Source organism: Mus musculus, chromosome 12 (assembly GCF_000001635.26).
Source record: "Mus musculus strain C57BL/6J chromosome 12, GRCm38.p6 C57BL/6J".
Lineage (NCBI taxonomy): Eukaryota > Metazoa > Chordata > Mammalia > Rodentia > Muridae > Mus > Mus musculus.
In genome coordinates this window covers 35106353-35127057 of record NC_000078.6, presented here as the reverse complement: position 1 = coordinate 35127057, position 20705 = coordinate 35106353, and the positions used below count along the sequence as shown (strand labels likewise).

Sequence of the window (20705 nt, the reverse complement as noted above, 5' to 3'; positions counted from 1 at the left end):
TTTCAAGTACTATGTTGAAAAGGTAGGGAGAAAGTGGGCAGCCTTGTCTAGTCCCTGATTTTAGTGGGATTGCTTCCAGCTTCTTTCCATTTACTTTGACGTTGGCTACTGGTTTGCTGTAGATTGCTTTTATCATGTTTAGGTATGGGCCTTGAATTCCTGATCTTTCCAAGACTTTTATCATGAATGGGTGTTGGATCTTGTCAAATGCTTTTTCTGCATCTAACGAGATGATGGGCACAGGGACAAAATCCTAATTCACAAAATCAAAAATGAAAAGGGAGACATAACTACAGATCCTGAAGAAATCCAAAACACCATCAGATCCTTCTACAAAAGGCTATACTCAACAAAATTGGAAAACCTGGACGAAATGGACAAATTTCTGGACAGATACCAGGTACCAAAGTTAAATCAGGATCAAGTTAACTATATAAACAGTCCCATATCCCCTAAAGAAAAAGAAGCAGTTATTAATAGTCTCCCAGCCAAAAAAAGCCCAGGACCAGACGGGTTTAGTGCAGAGTTCTATCAGACCTTCAAAGAAGATCTAATTCCAGTTCTGCACAAACTATTTCACAAAACAGTAGCAGAAGGTACTCTACCCAACTCATTTTATGAAGCCACAATTACTCTGATACCTAGACCACAGAAAGATCCAACAAAGATAGAGTACTTCAGACCAATTTCTCTTATGAATATCGATGCAAAAATACTCAATAAAATTCTCGCTAACCGAATCCAAGAACACATTAAAGCAATCATCCATCCTGACCAAGTAGGTTTTATTGCAGGGATGTAGGGATGGTTTAATATACGAAAATCCATCAATGTAATCCATTATATAAACAAACTCAAAGACAAAAACCACATGATCATCTTGTTAGATGCAGAAATCTTGACTTCTTGAGAAAACTAAAGTAACAAAATGAAAAATACACTGATGGTCCCTAGCAAAGAAGGACACAGGACTTTGAAAACTGTTTATAAGGCTTCTTTTTTTTTTTTAATTAGATATTTTCTTTATTTATTTTTCAAATGCTATCCCAAAAGTTCCCTATTACCCTCCCCCCCCCCGCCCTGCTTCCCTACCCACCCACTCCCACTTCTTGGCCCTGGCATTCCCCTGTACTGGGGCATATAAAGTTTGCAAGACCAAGGGGCCTCTCTTCCCAATGATGGCCGACTAGGCCATCTTCTGCTACATATGCAGCTGGAGACATGAGCTCTGGGGGGGTACTGGTTAGTTCATATTGTTGTTCCACCTATAGGGTTGCAGTTCCCTTTAGCTCCTTGGGTACTTTCTCTAGCTCCTCCATTGGGGGCCCTGTGTTTCATCCTATAGATGACTATGAGCATCCACTTCTGTATCTGCCAGGCACTGGCATAGCCTCACTCAAGACACCTATACCAGGGTCCTTTCAGTAAAATCTTGCTGGCATATGCAATAGTGTCTGGGTTTGGTGGCTGATTATGGGATGTATCTCCGGGTGGGGCAGTCTCTTCTGTCGATACCACGACACTTAACTCAAAGTGCAGGCCTGGAACCATATTTTAAATTATCTAAGATAGTTTAAATAACAAGCACTTCACCCAAGAGGTAAAAATACTTTCAGAACACATCCTATTTAACATTTTTCTTGTGTTTAATTCAACTGAAACACATTTCTCCCCAGTAAAATACACTGCCTACTTAAAATAATAAAAAGCTTGTAACCTACCTTAGGCAAACTTTTCTTAACTTTAGAAATCTGTTTCTTTGTTTTCTTTCTGTCAAGCGCCACTAGATCATAACGTATATATAACATGTATATAAGATATGATGAACCAGCCTGTCCCCAATATTTGGCTTAAAAGCCAACTCATACTAAAGATAAACTTGGTTCATTCTTGCTTGTGATTACATCTGTTTCCCAAAAACTGGGCTATTGCCTTGCCTGTAACCTTAACTACAAATGGTTTACACTGTTCTTCCAGTGACGGCCATGTCTTTGTTTCAAAAGCTTGTTACAACCATCTTGCAACTGTATCTTTGTTTCCAGAGGTTTCTATGACTCCCTGTTGTTATAACTCCTTATAAGAGTATCTTTGTTTCCGGAGGTCCTTCCTTATAGCTAACTTGTTATGCTTATTCTGCTCCTGTAACCCTGACAAATTTGCCTGCCAAATCCTCCATTTGGAAACCCTCTAGCCCTCAGCAATAAAATCCTTGTCTTCTTCACTTCCATTCTGATCCCCTGAACTCTACTTCTAGAGAGAAGTAGTCCATGTACACAAATTTTAAAAATGATGCTTTAATTAACTGCTTGCATGAATTAATGTGGCCATGATGATTTGGTCAGTGATCTTTCATTTGCATATTTGGTATGAACAGATACATCAAGCAACAGCATACTGACTAAGCCAACATGACAAGACCTACTTAACAAATCATTTTAAAATATATATGTCTATAGTTTCCTTTATTTAAAAAAAAAGCAAGAAAGTTCTTAAAAGGAAATTCAATAATATGCCAACCTTTCGAGCAAAATCACCCTTCCCTTTACTGTAGGCTTTGTTCTCAAGGAAATCATAGACACAGTGAGCCAGCGCCGGGGATGCCTTCATCATTTCAGGAGTCAAGAGTAACTAATAGGGAAAAGAAGAAATCTTAAGATGGTAAAATAGCATTTATGTTAATTCCACTTTATAAAATATCTGGCTCTACAGCTTATCCATACTAGAAACTGTGCTGTTTATTATAATACTGCTAAAGTTTAAGAGTAATGAAAATAGGATTTTATAATATATATGAATAGAAACTTTCAAGTGTAATAAAAAATCCAAAACATATTCCTTTCATGAATGCAAATAAACTCAATAATCTTAATAATCTAGCTTAGTTGCTTCTAAGGCAAAAGTGGTGACATACTGAGTCTATGAGCTAAAAGTATAAGAGAGTCAGTCACCCTTAAACTTATAGTACCACAACTGGGAAAAGTCATTTTATCAATGTACAAAACTGTTAGGGATCTTAACAAAACTAAAACTGAGTATTTTGAAGTCAAGTGTTTAACAAGTTTTATCAATGCAGCATCTATGCACTGCACTTTCCCGCTGGGAAAGAATGAAGTGACAGCCAGCTGCTCTTCCTTCCTATCCTGGCCTTTCAATACACAGCAGCAAATTACAATCGTTATAACTGTTTAAATCTGCTGCTTGTGAAAAACCAAAAACAGACAGACAAACAAAAACCCAGCTACCAGCTAGAGATATAAATCCGTGGTTTCAACAGGTGGCTTCCTGCTGCAGTCTCCTGACTCCTTTTGTAGAAAACAGGAAGCTAGATAATGGAACACTGCCAACTGGGATGACACCTTTCTAAAATATGCAAGAACATTAGAAACCACTAACTAGGATGAACTGACAAGGTTCATGACTCTACCTGGGGTTTGGGTATTCAGGTATAAAATGTATCTCTAGGCATTCGACCAGCCTACACAATATGTAACTTGTAAAACATGTTATTTCCTGTGAGGAAATTTTATGACTAAGATGATGAGCCCAGGATATATCTTCAGCTCTATTTCTCTCAGGAACTATTCTGGGAACAAAAATGAACTACGTTCTGTGGTAACCTAAAAAGCTATCATGTATTAAATTATAAGCATTTAACTTCGGGGTAAATCATACTATATATCTAGTTATAATAATCTGAAACACATATTATACATATTCATCTAAACACAAATAAGCAAAAGTCTTAAGTGCTTAAAAGAAAATGTCTAAGTTTAACATTAAATACAGAAACAATAAACTACTTAAAAGACTACATATCGTATTTGATACTACTAAAATTAGTTATTTGTCCACAATTACAGTCAGCCAAACTATTCAGTTGTGTTGTTCTCACTGCTAACAAGGCTGGATGTGGGGTACAGTGTCACAGGCATGTCACACACATGCTGCACCAAACATAACTCAATAAAGACATCTACTCTACTTGTGTGCTGTAACAAATGAAATCTACGGGCAATACTATAACCACCTTACCTGCAAGTAGGCATTTAAATCCTTTTTCCTCTTTTCTAAAAAATCTCTATCCATATTGTTAAACGTCTTTTTACCAGGAAGCTTCAATATGCTTGACAGATTTTCAAACTAGAAGAGAAAAGACATTCAATACTTCTTTTTTTAAAAGAAATCATCTCCACGTAACATTTTTTCTACATGTCAAAGTATCTTATTTCTTACATTAAACAAAACATCACGATCACATTGTCCACAAAACCCAAAAATTTTTTATCATAAAAAATTGACAATGGAGAATAAAAGTGGATAACTGATGAAAATGGGCACTCTGCCATATCAAGTTTCATTTTGCAGTTCTAATTTTCAGATCAGTCAAATTTCGTAGTAAAGCAGCAATCCTTTTCCTAGCCATTTGACTCATGAAGAGAGTATTAAGAAATTAAAATTTGAATCAGTTATGATATTATGGCTTGTTAAAATCTAAGAGACAATTTTAATATTAGTGACTATAAAATAATCACTGTAGTATATATCTTTAAAAAGCAGAAAGACAAACTACTAATTATAGACAGGATCTGTATTACAACTTTGCATACAATTATATTAAATATTAATAACCTTTCCTCATCATATGAAAAGTAAACTCATAAGTGACACTAATGAAAAGGACCCAATAGTCACTGTCATGCTATTGTTTTCTTTGTAATGTAAAAATACAGAGCAATATAGCAGTCTTGGTTTTGCAGACTTAATATTAGGTGCAACCATGATAGTAATCTACTACACCGTCTCATGCACAAGCTGTTGCTATGTCTATTGCTGGGATGACGTAGGGTAAGGCCTGGCCAACAGCCAGTACCTGAAACTTTAGGCAGTCTCTTCCCTCTTTCCATATTACATACACTGAGACAAGCAAAGCTTTTTTTTTTTAATCCTTTGTTTAAAATACATTAAGACCAATTCCTGCTGCAAACATTGAGAGGAAGATGGAGAGAGAGGGAGAGAATATATGAGATTCAGAATCATTTCCATCCCAAACTGTAAGATTCTGACAAATAAAAGCAATGAAAAAAATCTAATTGTTTAGAATGAAAATGTGAACAAATTCATTATACAACATATATGTAAAATAATAATTTTGCTTCAATAATTATCAAGATGAAAAAGCAGATAGGGGCAATACATTGAAAGTATTGAGTAGTAATGATAACTCAGAAATTTAGCTATAAAGCCAGAAGAAACAGTCCTCATTGAATACAGTATGCAAAATAGTTTCTGTTGCATCTATGAAAACTTGAAGAAAATTACACCTTGTGAAAGTCAATAACCTATGTTGTTTCCAAAGATATACAATTGCCTAAAATATTACTTATGCATTTGACTCTAAATTACCCACTCATTTTTTCAGAGTGCATAGCATATCCTTTCTTACCAAAGAACAGGGGCCTGAACTGCATTTATCCAAAGTCACATGTGGAAGGCCTTACCTTATACAGTACATATTCTAAGACAGGCTCTTTAAAGAAATAATTAAATTAATCCAAGGCTTCTGGGTTAGGCTGTCAGTCAAGCTGACTCTGCTATACTTAAACAGCACACACCAGGAATGCACACATACAGGCAAGAGGTCATTTTCTAGTCTGAAACAACTGAGGAGCCTTAGGAGAAGCCAAACCTTTTAACACCTTATCTTAATACTTTTGGAATTGTATCAAGTTTAGATTCTTAATAAACCACTAAAATTTGATGAAATAGGTTTGAAATTATGTTTAAAAAAATCAAAATGGGGGCTAGAGAGATGGCTCAGTGGTTAAAAGCACTGACTGATCTTCCAGACATCCTGAGTTCAATTCTCAGCAACCACATGGTGGCTCACAGCCATCTGTAATGGGATCCAATGCCTTCTTCTGGTGTGTCTGAAGACAGCTACAATGTACTCATATACATTAAGTAAATAAATAAATAAGTCTTTTTAAAAAAATTCTAAAATGTGTTAATACTCAAACACATAACATTTTTATTCATTTGAATAATGAATGTTTAATATCATCATTGGCATCAGTGTGTTTGTGCACTTATACGGACTTTAAAAGGGGAAACAGAAATGTGCAGTATCCACACAAATGCATGTAGAGTCTGCCCGTCTGGTACACTGTTGTTTTCCTAGAACCGAGAAGAGTCAGATACACAGGAAAAACTTAATAAAAAATTCTCCAATAAATGATTGGGCAGTTCAGGCCATTTAAATGCATAAACACCTCTTGATTTTAATCATTTATCTTACTCTGTCTGCAGAATATTTTAATGAGATTATCATGGTACCAACCATATTTTTCTGAATATAGTAAGTGAAAAGAATATTTTCTGATTTCTATAGTATATGTTATTTGAAATCTAATCATGTGCTATCTTTTTTAGTGACTTGACACTACTTATACAACTACATTTTGAATCAAGACTTTCAAGAGTAAAGGTAAGCTCTACAGATTATCTTTTCTATATCATCTGCTATTGCTTTCTTCTAAGTTAAGGAGAAGAAAAAAGTTCTTATCAAAATTAGGAACAATTTCTTTTCATTCAACTTTAAAAATCTTTATACTTACTTTTATAAAACAAGATTAAATTTAGTAAGAATTTAAAACAGTATTTGATTAATGTCACGTTCATTGTAGACTGTGGTTCAAAATAACTTAAGCAAGGGATCCAGGCTTAGCAACAATGTTGGAGGGAGGCACCATTCACAGCAACAAAAGCCTGCGAAGCCCAGCACTGTGTTCAAATGAGATAGAGCAGCCCCCTTCCCTGTGCAGAGCAACTCCTCTCAAAGCACAGGCTCTCCCTCATCCCCTCCCACCCACCTTCCTTTCCCTCACAGAGCAGAAATATACATTCATTTAACTTTCCCATTTGAACTACCATTGGTGCTTTGCTGTTACTCCACAATGAATTAGATTGGTTCAAGTTTCCACATCTCATTTAGTGGTTCACTGCTCAAAATCATGCCACCAATAATGCCAAGTACATAAGTTATCAATATCTTTATATAATACGAACATCCTTAGAGAAATGTAGGCTCAGAGCTGAACCAAGAAACAGTGTAAAGGCCACAGGCTGGGCCACAAGCTTTACAAACCCCATTACCTGCTCAGTGATTCTCATGTGGAAGTCATGGAAGTCACTATAACGCCGATAGGTTTTCCACATCTCCTCAGTGTTTAGGTTGCGCCGGTGTACAGTGATGGCATATAGTGCATATGTCTTGCCATGATCATTACAAACGCCTGCCACAGCATATGGGTCATAGTCAGCATATACTAGTCATTTCAAACAAAATGAAGAGGAACAAGACACAAAAAGGAGGGAGATGAAGAACAAAAACAAACAAAAAAAAGACAACATGAAATGAAGATTTTGAAATGACAGAGACAAAAGAACGGCAGCAAAGGATAAAACAGATTCCTATCCTCTGTGCACTCATGCTTATGGTATTATAAATGATGTCTACAACATAAAACATCCTCAAAGTTTTATGATGACACCAAGAATTGGTGTGTGCATTGAATTCACTTTCCAAGAGATTTTATTCACTATCAAGGATGTTGCCACAGTACTATTCAGAATGAAATAGTACAGTCTCCTAAATTTCATACACCAGGAACCCCAGAAACCAAACAGTAAGCTTTTACCATACCTTTAAATTTAACTAAAACCTGTTCACGAAACAACAACAAAACAGCCTCAGGGTAAAGCTCATCCTCTGGTAATTCTGTTCTCAGCTGTACTTTATGTTGGGAATTTAGCAACAGCAGGAGAAAAATAAAAAATAAAAAAAAAAAGTGTTTCCAACACCATACAAGCCTTTAAAAAGCAAAATCTGTTCTGTTTCTGATCTTGCTACTCTTAGATAAAGAAAAGAACTCTGAATTCTAAATTTGTTCATTCTTCATTCTAATTCTTCATAATTATAATTCTGGTACTGTTATGAACCATTATGTAAATATCTGACATGCAAAATACCTGATATGCGACTCCTGTGGGCACTGCGACCCACAGGTTGAGAACCACTGCTCTAGGTGTCCAAAACTTTGCTGCTTCCTTTTCATATCTATCAAGTGTGTGTATGCATGTAGATGAGCAAGCATGTGAGTATGTGTGTATATGCATGTAGAATAACACAATATATCTATCAGTCTCTCAACAGAACTTGGAGTTGTGCACAGAACTGACTAGACTAGTTAACCAGTAAGCCTCAGGGCCACACCTGCCTCTACCTGCCCAACACTAGGTCTCAGGGGCAGGCTACAGTGTTGGAACTGTACATGGATGGTGGGGATCTAAATTCTTTACCAACTAAGCCACATATTTCCTCCAAGCCGATGGCACCTATATACTAAGTCCTTCAGCCACTTTGTCCTACTGCCATGTGTGGCAGACATCATGGTGTTTTCCCATCAAGGTCTTAAATAGGCCACTCATTTCAATCACTGTATTTTTTATTTTACATATTTATTGTTTCTTTTTCTGTTTGTCTTAGAATTTATTCTTCTAAATAATTTTCAACATATTTAAAGTTATTGAGATTGTCATTTCTGATTTCTGAAAAACACAACTTTCCCTTACTGTGACTCTTATTTCTTCCTGGAGCTGCTTTCTCAAATTCACTTTCCACCTTAGCCATCTGAGTGTTCTTTCTGTACTTATGAAAGGACACATCAGGACTGCTGTTACCGCTGTATGCTATTTTCACATACTCAGCCCTTCGAAATCAGCCAACTGAGCATCAAAAATAGTTTTACATGTGCTTGTACTAATAAGTACAAACTTTTTTTCTTTCTTTTATTCTCTAGTCAATATATATTCCCTAATCACCAACTGTTTATACAACATTTCACTGCATTGGGTTATATAACTATTGGAGAGATGATTTAGAGTATCATCTGAATACAGGGAGGATATGCATAGGTCACATATAAATACTCTATAACTTTATGTAAAAGAACATAGCAGTGTTGCTATCTGAAGACAAATTGTATTGCCCGTCTGGATTGAGACCATGGAGCAGGCACATGATAACTAGAGTCAGTAAACTCAGGTTACACTCAGGCTAGACACAAACTGAGGCTTCGCCTTTCTGTGGATATTGGATACAGTTCCCTCCTGTGGTCCTCACAGTCCTCAGTCTTTACATCTAAATCTAAAAAAGTTCCCTAGTTCTTGCTTCATGTCAACCTGTCCTTTATGATACTAAGTTATAAGATCACAGTTCTGCTTCTTCTAAACCCGAGGGCATAAAAATGCCATCAAAACCAAGATGTGTCTATCTTGTTCCTGTTTCTATCGCCTCTAGGCTTCACTGCTCCTTCACTTCCCAGAACTTGTTCTTCCTCATGACCTACGGTGCCTGGATACTGCTTCAGCTATTTTATAACACTGCCATATGTGGGTGGCATTGCGGCAGCTTACACTATCATATTAGCCAAAAATCTAAAAATGATATAAGGATAGATTGCAATGATCTGTAATTGTGAATACAAAAATAAAAGAGGGTTTAGAGCTAAATGCTTTTCTGTCTTCCAATCACCCAGCAAAGCAGTTTCTATATACCTTCTTAGTAAATTATTTCAATAAAATAAAAAGTAGATAACTATATTATCAAATAGCAAATACACAGAACTCATTCTAACTATTCACAATAACTTTTGTAAAATTTGTACTTCCTACTTAAAATTGGCTTTCCTTCCATATATATTTTTTTCAATATTTTTGTTTGGCCAATGATAATTATACTGATGATAACATTAGTAATAAAAATACTCTGGTCATCATATTCTCTACATACATTTTAGCTCTATACACTGCTAACATTTTACTGTCAACTTTATCATACAGACTCAAACAGAATCACAGATATATTTTTTTAAATCAAGTTAAGAATCTAGATTTTCTAAACATTGTTGACAGATCAATAAAGAAATGACTTTATCAATTTTGATCAAGACATGTTAGGAAAAGGTAATGTAGAAGCCAATTGAGTAGATCATCATAACTACTACTTAATAAGGACGAGGAGAATCGCAAGGCATAGAGAATATGTATTAAAGGACTTTAAAAAGAATCGTCAGGATCTGTCACAAACTGTTAGGGGCAGAGCTACCCAGGTACAACAGGAAGAAAGACCAAGTTAATGTTTTCAAATGCAGATAACAAATGACTTGGTTTTAAAGGAAGACAAGAAGCTACTGTGTATTATAAATTCTAGGAAGATGGAGACAGAACTAGAGTATTTTGTTTTAATAAGGCTAATGTTACTCACAGAAGCCATATACAGATGGCAATGTAAAGAATTTTTTTTAATTAGGGATTTTCTTCATTTACATTTCCAATGCTACCCCAAAAGTCCCCCATATCCTCCCTCCCCAATATCCTTCTCCCCCCCGCCCCAACTTCTTGGCCCTGGCGTTCCCCTGTACTGGGGCATATAAAGTTTGCAAGACCAATGGGCCTCTCTTTCCAATGATGGCCGACTAGGCCATCTTCTGCTACATATGCAGCTAGAGACACGAGCTCTGGGGTTACTGGTTAGTTCATATTGTTGTTCCACCTATAGGGCTGCAGACCCCTTTAGTTCCTTGGGTATCTCACCAACTTAAATCTTCATCATGCTAATCACATGTAGCTAGTCAATATTTTTTAAAGATGAAATATTTCTTGATGAAAGAAGACACTAGAGGTCATGGACCAACCTTGGGCCAGCAAGTTACTGGACTGTAGTTTTCATCTTTAATAACAGAAATGTTAAGGACATGAGATCATGAATTAGTATCCAGTTGGAATAATTTTTAATAAGCACCCATATATGATGCCTGTCCCACATAAGCAATTGCCAGTGTAATTAGATAGACTTATAGCTATCCCACAAGATAGGCATTTTTATCCAGGTTCCTCTTGACAAGTGAAGAAATTCCAGTAGGAACCTCAGAGAAGTTCATCTAACTGAAGCTACAGAGTAAGCAATTTGAGCCCTGGCAACTGTGTTCTTAACTCTACTATATATAATGTTGCTTCCCCAGAATTTCTGTATGTTTAAATGAAAGAAAAGATAATTTATTAAAAACATTTTGCCTTATGCTTTCATGTCTTTAAAGAATAGTATATTGTTGAAAAATAAACAACTAAATAAAACAACTAGAATATCAGAACATCCTGAAAGGAGAAATATTAACACCAGAGACATGTACATGAATGTCTTCCTCTAGATATAAAATTTAATATTCCTAAGAAATAAAGATTAATATATGAATAGATATTCTTAAAATTAGAAGAAAAGCCACCAACAAACGGGAAAAAATTTTCAAATGTTTAAAAATTTATGGACGGAAAAAGTAATCAATTATGTCAAAATTTAAAGGGGAAAGAAACAATACCTCTACTTTGAAAATGTGCTCTCTAAATGACTTCTAAAAGGAGACTAATAGGTATATTCACTGCATTTAAAAGGTGAAGAAACCATAGGTGTATGGGTTCATTTCTGGGACTTCAATTCTATTCCACTGATCTACCAGTCTGTCGCTGTACCAGTACCATGCAGTTTTTGTTTTTTTGTTTTTTTTGTTTTTTTGTTTTTTGTTTTTTATCACAATTGCCCTGTAGTACAGCTTAAGGTCAGGCATGGAGATTCCACCAGAGGTTCTTTTATCATTGAGAAGAGTTTTTGCTATCCTAGGTTTTTTGTTATTCCAGATGACTTTGCAAATTGCCCTTTCTAACTCAGTGAAAAATTGAGTTGGAATTTTGATGAGGATTGCATTGAATCTGTAAATTGCTTTCGGCAGGATAGCCATTTTTACTATATTAATCCTGCCAATCCATGAGCATGGGAGATCTTTCCATCTTCTGAAATCTTCTTCAATTTCTTTCTTCAGAAACTTGAAGTTCTTGTCATACAGATCTTTCATTTCTTTAGAGTCACACCACGATATTTTATATTTTTTCTATTATGAAGGGTGTTGTTTCCAAGGAGCTAAAACCATCCAGTGGAAAAAAGACAGCATTTTCAACAAATGGTGCTGGCACAACTGGCGGTTATCATGTAGAAGAATGTGAATTGATCCATTCTTATCTCCTTGTACAAACCTCAAGTCTATGTGGATCAAAGAACACCACATAAAAGAGACACTGAAATTTATAGAGGAGAAAGTGGGGGAAAGCCTCGAAGATATGGGTACAGGGGAAAAATTCCTGAACAGAACAGCAATGGCTTGTGCTGGAAGATCAAGAATTGAAAAAATGGGACCTCATAAAATTGCAAAGCTTCTGTAAGGCAAAAGATACTGTCAATAAGACAAAAAGGCCAACGATTTGAAAGGATTTTTACCAATCCTAAATCAGATAGGGAACTAACATTCAATATATACAAAGAGCTCAAGAAGATGGACTTCAGAAATTCAAATAACCCCATTAAAAATGGGGTACAGAGCTAAACAAAGAATTCTCAACTGAGGAATACCGAATGGCTGAGAAGTGCTTGAAAAAAATGTTCAGCTTCCTTAATCATCAGGGAAATGCAAATCAAAACAACCCTGAGATTCCACTTCACACCAGACAGAATGGCTAAGATCAAAAATTTTGGTGACAGCAGATGCTGGCGAGGATGTGGAGAAAGAGGGACACTTCTCCACTGTTGGTGGGATTGCAAGCTTGTACAACCACTCTGGAAATCAGTCTGGCAGTTTCTCAGATAATTGAACATAGTACTACCGGAAGATCGAGCAATACCTCTCCTGGGCATATACCCAGAAGATGTTCCAACTGGTAAGAAGGACACATGCTCCACTATGTTCATAGCAGCCTTATTTATAATAGCCAGAAGCTGGAAAGAACCCAGATGTCCTTCAACAGAGGAATGGATACAAAAAATGTGGTACATTTACACAATGGAGTACTACTCAGCTATTAAAAACAATGAATTTATGAAATTTTTGGGCAAATGGATGTATCTGGAGGATATCATCCTGAGTGAGGTAACCCAATCACAAAAGAAGTCACTTGATATGCACTCACTGATAAGTGGATATTAGCCCAGAAACTTAGAATACCCAATATAAAATTTGCAATACACAAGAAAACCAAGAAGACGGAAGACCAACATGTGGATACTTCATTCATCCTTAGAATAGGGAACAAAATACCCCAAGGAAGGAGTTACAGAGACAAAGTTGGACCATCCAGAGACTACCCCACCCAGGGATCCATCCCATAATCAGCCACCAAACCCAGACACTTGCATATGTCAGCAAGATTTTGCTGAAAGGACCCTGGTATAGCTGTCTCGAGTGAGGCTATGCCAGTGCCTGGCCAATACAGAAGTGGATGCTCACAGTCATCTATAGGATGAAACACAGGGCCCCCAATGGCTAGAGAAAGTACCCAAGGAGCTGAAGGGATCTGCAACCCTATAGGTGGAACAAAAATATGAACTAATCAGTACCCCCAGAGCTCGTGTCTCTAGCTGCATATGTAGCAGAACATGGCCTAGTCAGCCATCTTTGCCCCAGTACAGGGGAACACCAGGGCCAAGAAGTGGGAGTGGGTGGGTAGGGGAGCAGGGCGGGGGTAGGGTATAGGGAACTTTTGGGATAGCATTTGAAATGTAAAAGTAGAAAATATCTAATAAAAATTTTTTAAAAAATAGGTGAAGAAATAACCGACAGATAACTTAGTTCAGAAGTCTAGCAGACATTAAAGTATAAAATGCATCTCTAGTACCACTGAGAATCACAAGAAAACAAAGCCAATTTTAAAAATGCAGATTATCTCATATCAAAATCTCTTTTCACTATCTAAAATGTAAACTAAGTGAAATTCAATTGATGCATGTAGCTGTATAATTCAGCAAGTACGAATAGCAAAAATACTTCACAATCTGGGAACAGTGAGAGGACAAGGAAGAAAACTGTAATTTCTAATACTTGTTAACATTATTAAATTGATGATCATGATCAGGATTTTATTTTATGTATTTATTTTTAATGATCTATCTATCTGTCTGTCTGTCTGTCTGTCTGCCTGCCTGCCTGCCTGCCTACCTATCTATCTTTGCCTAGTGCAGAGTCCTAGGTTACTCAATCCATTAAAGTATAGGTGAGACTTTGAGGAATGTGTACAGTTCCATCTGCCTTTGTATGTATGCCAACTCTTGAGTGCAAGAAAGCAAACACAGATCAGAGATCTTCATAAAAAGAGAGAGAGAGAGAGAGAGAGATGGGAATTAGGAAAGAGATTATCAGCAACATTCAAGCACAAAGAGGAAAGGACTGGCTTTTAGAAGTATTTTCAAATGTTAACAGGGGCAACCTTAGAAAAGAAAAATATCCAAATATACCAGCACCCAAACACTACAGTACTCAATGAAGAATGTGCCTCAAGGAAAAAAAATTGAAAATATAATCATAAAACAAACTGAATGCAATAATGAATGTAAAAATAACAGGGATATTACAACAACCTATATTTAAAAGTAGTGGTTTCTACAAAGTCTCTTACCAGTGTCTGAAATGTAGGCATGAAGTTGTACAGAATCATCAGAAGTCACACTTGAAAGGTCATCTAAAGACTGAAAGAAAAAATTGGGGAACAAAATATCACAGGAAAAGTATTAAGAATTGTAAACCACATGTCCACCATTCATATCACCTCACATACCTTCTATAGTACATGTTCTTCCACCCCACCTTTTACCATGATGCTCTTCATTTACACTGAGGGAGCTAGATAAGGAGGCTACATTCCTGTGCTCCTGGCACTTGGGAAGCTTAGCACATAGATATTATCTACCTTAGATGCACATTTCTCATTAGCTTATCTCAGACCCCTAAGACAATACTGAAAGTCATTAGTGAGTGTAATGCAAATGAGCGAAATGCAGTCATCCTTTCCACACGTAGTTATTTTATACAACAAATACATCCCACAAAATAACTAAAACAAGTATTTACTGACAACTAATAAAACCAAAGTTCTCAAGATAAAATGGCTTTAATAACAGTTTCATATACTTCAAGTCACTGACTTCTAATATGATATTTGATCTAGAGATTTCTGGATCTCTCTTGTAAAAGCTCCTACTTCAGAGATGGAGCAAAAACCATATTTTATAGTTTAGATATTTGTATAAACACCATAAATAGGAATATTCAAATATTTACAAAGCTGGAATATTTATAATATTGGAATATTATGTTTTATACACACACACACACATATACATATATATGTAGGTGTATGCATATGTGTACATATATATGTGTGTGTGTATACATTTCTTCCTAACAGTATTTTAGGAGATAAGTTATCCAATGGCAAGAGCAGATATATAGGAGAAATAATGTGTTCATTATTGAGCATAACATCAAATATCACCAGTGGAGTTTATAGGCTAAAAACCTATCATTCTTAATTCTTAACCTAAATAATGAGATATTATTGCTATAAAATTCTGAACACAAATATTTTTTGTAATGACCAAATTGTTTTGATGCACACTTCAATACAGATGTGGTAGTTTGAATGAGAATGTTCACCATGGTCTATGTTTGCATGTTTAGTTCTCAGTTGGGAAACTGTTTGGGAAGAAGCAGGAGGTGTGGTCTTACTAGAGGAAGTGTGTCTCTGGGGTAGGCTCCTGGGTTTCCAAAGCCCACAGCAGTCTCTTTGTCTGAAGATCCAGTTGTAGCTCTCAGCTACTTCTCCAGCACCATGTCTGCCTGTCTGATGCCCCAATTGCTCTCCATAATGATAATGGACTAAGGCTATGAAGCTACCTAGAACCAAGCCCTCAAATGCTTTCTTCTAAGAGTTGATTTGACCATGGTGTCTCTGCATAGCAACACAACAGTACCTAAGTTGAAAGCTATCCTAACAACTTAATATAACTTTTGAAAGTAAGAGAAGTAATTTAAAGTTTAAAAGATAATAACTATATAAATATAGTATTTGAAATTATAAAATTTAATTGCTTTTTTTTCTTTTAAAGATATGGTCTCACTGTCTAGTCCTAACTGGCAGGAAGCTCACTATGTATATCAGGCTGGCCTTCAGACCATAGAGAGGTCCTGCCTCTGCCTCCAAAGTGCTGGAGTAAAAAAATCAATTCCTTTATACAATGTATCTGCAGGATGCAGGTGTGACCTAATCACATTTCTTAAAAATGAAAATTCAAAGTCACATATGCCTTATAAAGTTTGTATTCTTTAAAAGCTACAACAATGTCTTTTCATTCTAAGGAGTAAATAGAAGCTTCTAACATCATTTATTCACATATATCAAAACCCTGTCACATTATTTTCAAGTTACTTTACTAATTAAAATACCCATAACTAGTACTTACCAAATTTATGCTTCCTGTAGGAGACCCATTAAAAGATTCTATAAAAGAAAACTACAGCTTAATATATAGAAGCAAAAACAAAATCTCACAAATATGTATAAAGCTGTTGTTTAATGTAAAGTTTAAACGTCAGTAACACTGGTCATATACAACCAGAGCAACAAAAGAAAACTCTTTTCCACTTATAAGTATCTAACCTCTTAAATCTCCAAGCCAATTAGGCATATGAATAAAAACATGCATGCACCTGACATGTGCAAACAAACAAAGTCACATTCACGTACTAGGTAACAATTAGTAATCATTTTTACACTTCTTCTCCTGTACCACATGATATTGTTTAATGCAATGCAAACACATGGCAAGAACTCAGAGGTGAAGCCCATTAGGTACTGCAGAGACTAAGAAATGATATAAATAGTATCAGTCTTCAACGTGAGATACAAATACACTGGTTTTTAAAGTATTTAATAGTCCATTGTTTCCTCAGGGATTTGACATAAAAACACTGAAGTCTAGATGCTAAAATTATTTGTATGAAATGTCATTTAATTAAGCAATAATGATGAGAAAAGTTTTGTTTTGTTTGGTTTGGTTTAATGAATGTTAGGAAAGAAGCTGGACCTGAAGATGGGTGTTTGCAAAGAGACAGAGACAGAGTCAGTGATAGAAGGGGAGGAAAACAAGTACAAGGTGCCACGAGACTCACTGCTTTGTAAGGTGACTTTAAAAACAAAAACAAAACAAACAAACAAACAAACTATTTTAAGCCTTGGAAGAGAATTTAACTGTTAGAATAAAAATAAACATTAGCAAAGCAATCAAAGAAAGATTATTAACATGCAGTAATCTGCTCTTCTTTCCCCCTTGCTTTATTATATATATATAAGCAAATTAAACTTTCAATTTAGTTTAAAAACACAAGAAAAAGCTATGCTAAAACACTATTCATATATAGTTTAAAGTTAATGTACCTTTTCCAGATCTTAACGCATTTATAAATTTATCATTCTTAAATGAATCTTCAAAAAGACTGAATCACTTACAATTCTGAAAGAGTAGCTGTTACAGCCTTCTGTTCTAGAGAACATGTTATTCTAAATAACAAGGAACACTGCTTAGCTCCCCAAGCCTCTGACCACAAAAAAACGTACAGAAAATTTCATCTAGGTATTTCATCTTTGGTTTATAAACAGAGAATTCTTAAAGTAAATAAGCCCTTCTTATGGAATTAAATGTTTCCTACCTAATCTGTGGTCTGGCAACCCCTTAAGCCTGGCCAGCAAAGTAAAGTTTCAAAAATAAGCAGTAGCATTAAGAGAACTAAACAGAAAGAAGACAACCTGTGGCCTTGAATCTAAATGTAAAAAACAATAAAGCTGACAGGCATTGAAAATCATTTCATATCATACTATTCCTCTACTATGATTTGGCTTTCACAACTGAATATTTTCTATGTGTAAAATGTATACAAATCTACCAGTTAATAAAACATTATCCTAAAATGTGGACAACTAGATGCCTTAGTGGATTAAGGGTGATGGCTACAAATTGAAAGGAGAGAACTGATCTGGCAAGGAGTACTCTGACCTTAATATGTGTCTCTAGCAAACACACACACACACACACACACACACACACACACAATAATTACAAACTACAATCAGCGATTTAATGTGAAGTCACTCAATAAAGGATACATGAGAGAAGTGTATATACTTTAGAATAAAGTTAATTCAAAAGATCTTAACCTAATTTATGTTTTAAAGAATAAGATTTGGACTGAAAGGCTAGAAAAGTGAACTGAACCAGTAAGAAGCCAGCTGTATTCACACAGAATATACAGGTACTATCAGCATCTTAAATCACATAGCACTTAGGTCAGTTGACCATGACTCAATTCATCTTGTTCTATTCTAGATTACACACGAATCCACTTCAAAATTAACAACAACAAACATTCCAAATGTATGAAATTAATACAAACCAATGCTTTGCAATAGTTACTTTAGCATGGTAAGTTGCCAGATGCTTTTGCAAACTTCATAAAACATCTAACATTTTCCATCAGCGACAAGAAACACAGGTAAGCTGTACAGCTTTATTCTACCCCCACCCTGAAAAACACATTACATTCAAAAATAATCTACTTCCTTAACTACACAATTATAATTAAAGGGTTGAGTGCAACAGTATATCTGTTTTCAAATAATCTTGTCCAAAAAGCTTATGGATAAGTAAATGGTCATACTAAAAAGACTTTCTTATAGTAGTAATGTGTTCATCTAAATTTCCAACTTCCTTTATCTTTATATTGATTACTTATTTAGAACATATTAGAAAGTTCAAAATCAGAGAGCTAATTGGTCCTTAGCACAATCTCTGAATTTAATCACAGTAAAATGACCACTGGATTTAGGAGTTTGTGTATGAAAGCGTCTTGCTCCACAAGAGTACATTATTTTCCATTTACATAACTATATGGTTGTGCTTTAACTAATAAGACATTTTAACATAATTTTCACATAACTCTCATAAGAGAGTTTTGATGGTATGGTGATAGAACATCACTCCAGATTGACAATTGACAAAAATGAGGCTTGCAGCAAATAAGCTGCTGCACACGGGTGCTGAGTGCAATAAGGGTTTGTCTAAATGCCCTCTGACTTGACATTTCAGCAACACATGGCACACAACTCCACTTCATTCTCAGAACCATCATTTGAAAACCATAAAAGCTACAAGTAAATGACCCAGGGGCTTCTAGTAAAAGCCTCACGTATAAGTGAGCATAGCTAAAGAGAAGCAGCTCGAACCCTGTCCAGGCTCTCCAGCCGAGGCACTGCTTCTCTCCTCAGGCATCACTCCCAATTACCCTACCTGGCATATGACTACATAGTAGCAAAAGGGAAATCATCATAAAAATATTTTGGCTGACGCATATTAAGAAAACATTCTTGCTCTTGACATTCATTTATTCACTTTAAAATATATAACCAATTATATTTAGGGTGTAAAAATATACATCTTTTATCATGTTTCAGAGGTCATTCGTTTGGTAATCAGAATATACACTGAGACACACACAAGCACTTTCTACCTTACCTCCATCCCCATCATCTGATCCTCTGAAACTAGGATCTTTTAACATGTCAAGCTCAGCTAGCATTCGCACATAGAGCGCATTCTGCCTAAAGGAAGGATAAAATCTTTCATCTCGTAGCATCAGTTCATATACCTGTTAAAATAATTTAGGTATTCAAAAATTAATGCACATTCATTAATGCTTTTACTACATAAAGTATTGCAAAAGCTTCCCTGATTTTTTCTACAATGCATCTTTAAGTGTCGACAGCGAGATAGTACAACAACTAATGATATAATATTCTGTAACTTCTAATGACTAAAGGAGCCCTTCCTTAATATAAATTATGTGAAATTACACCATTTTTATGCTCTAGGAAAAGTATTTTCTAAGAAATAAATACATATTTTGAAGACTTACATCAATATGAGATTTTGAGGCATATATATATGTATATATATATACATACATATATATATATATATATACATAGACACACACACACATATATATATATATATGCATACACACACACATCTAATTACTGAATTCTAAGACTACTCACTATCTGGCTCTTCAGATTCAAACAAAGAAACTCAAAATAAAGATTTTTCTCATTGGCCATTCAAGAAAAAAAAGTCATCTACATTTCTGTAATTAAGTTATTACTTCCATAATATCATTTTAGTAACTATTCTACTTTTCAAAAAAACCTGCATGCAAACAAAAATAATTTTTCAAGAAACAAAATATTAGTACCTTTCTTTGAATGTCATCAAAGATTTCTGGAGTTGGGTCTTCATGATTCAAAGTATCTGCTAGTTTTGCCACTAAATAGTCATCAACAGTAACTCTTGGAGATGCCTAAAGGAGAAGAAAATGTTCTTTGTAATTTCTAATATCAGTAAGCACTAATAGAAGTTAATAACAGAGTCTTATCATTAATTCTTTAATTAATTAGTTAATTAATTAGTTTATTTATTGGTTTTTTGAGACAGGGTTTCTCTGTGTAGCCCTGGCTGTCCTGGAACTTACTTTGTAGATCAGGCTGGCCTTGAACTCAGAAATCCGCCTGCCTCTGCCTCCCGAATGCTGGGATTAAAGGCGTGCGCCACCACGCCCGGCTCGAATCATATTATTTAATGGAACCAGCACTTCAGAATCACTGGTTTCTAAATGAAACTTTAATATTTAAGAAAGCTAAAAGACCTATAGTGTTTTGTC

The 20705-nt window shown here is 35.4% G+C and overlaps 1 protein-coding gene across 6 annotated transcripts in view; it reads right to left on the bottom strand.

The window, feature by feature from the left end:
* Window positions 1–20705, bottom strand: part of Snx13 (sorting nexin 13) — a 101334-nt gene that overhangs the window by 20423 nt on the left and 60206 nt on the right. For 4 of the 6 annotated variants that reach the window (XM_006515062.4, XM_017315016.2, XM_006515064.3 and 1 more), the window contains 7 exons: window positions 20241–20345; window positions 19502–19634; window positions 16397–16434; window positions 14554–14623; window positions 7153–7325; window positions 4033–4140; window positions 2518–2628 (listed from right to left, as the gene is read on the bottom strand). In XM_006515062.4, the coding sequence (XP_006515125.3) occupies window positions 2518–2628; window positions 4033–4140; window positions 7153–7325; window positions 14554–14623; window positions 16397–16434; window positions 19502–19634; window positions 20241–20345 (738 nt within the window). The remainder of the gene's footprint in view (window positions 1–2517; window positions 2629–4032; window positions 4141–7152; window positions 7326–14553; window positions 14624–16396; window positions 16435–19501; window positions 19635–20240; window positions 20346–20705) is intronic. The other 2 variants (NM_001014973.2, XM_017315017.2) reach the window with 1 other exon arrangement.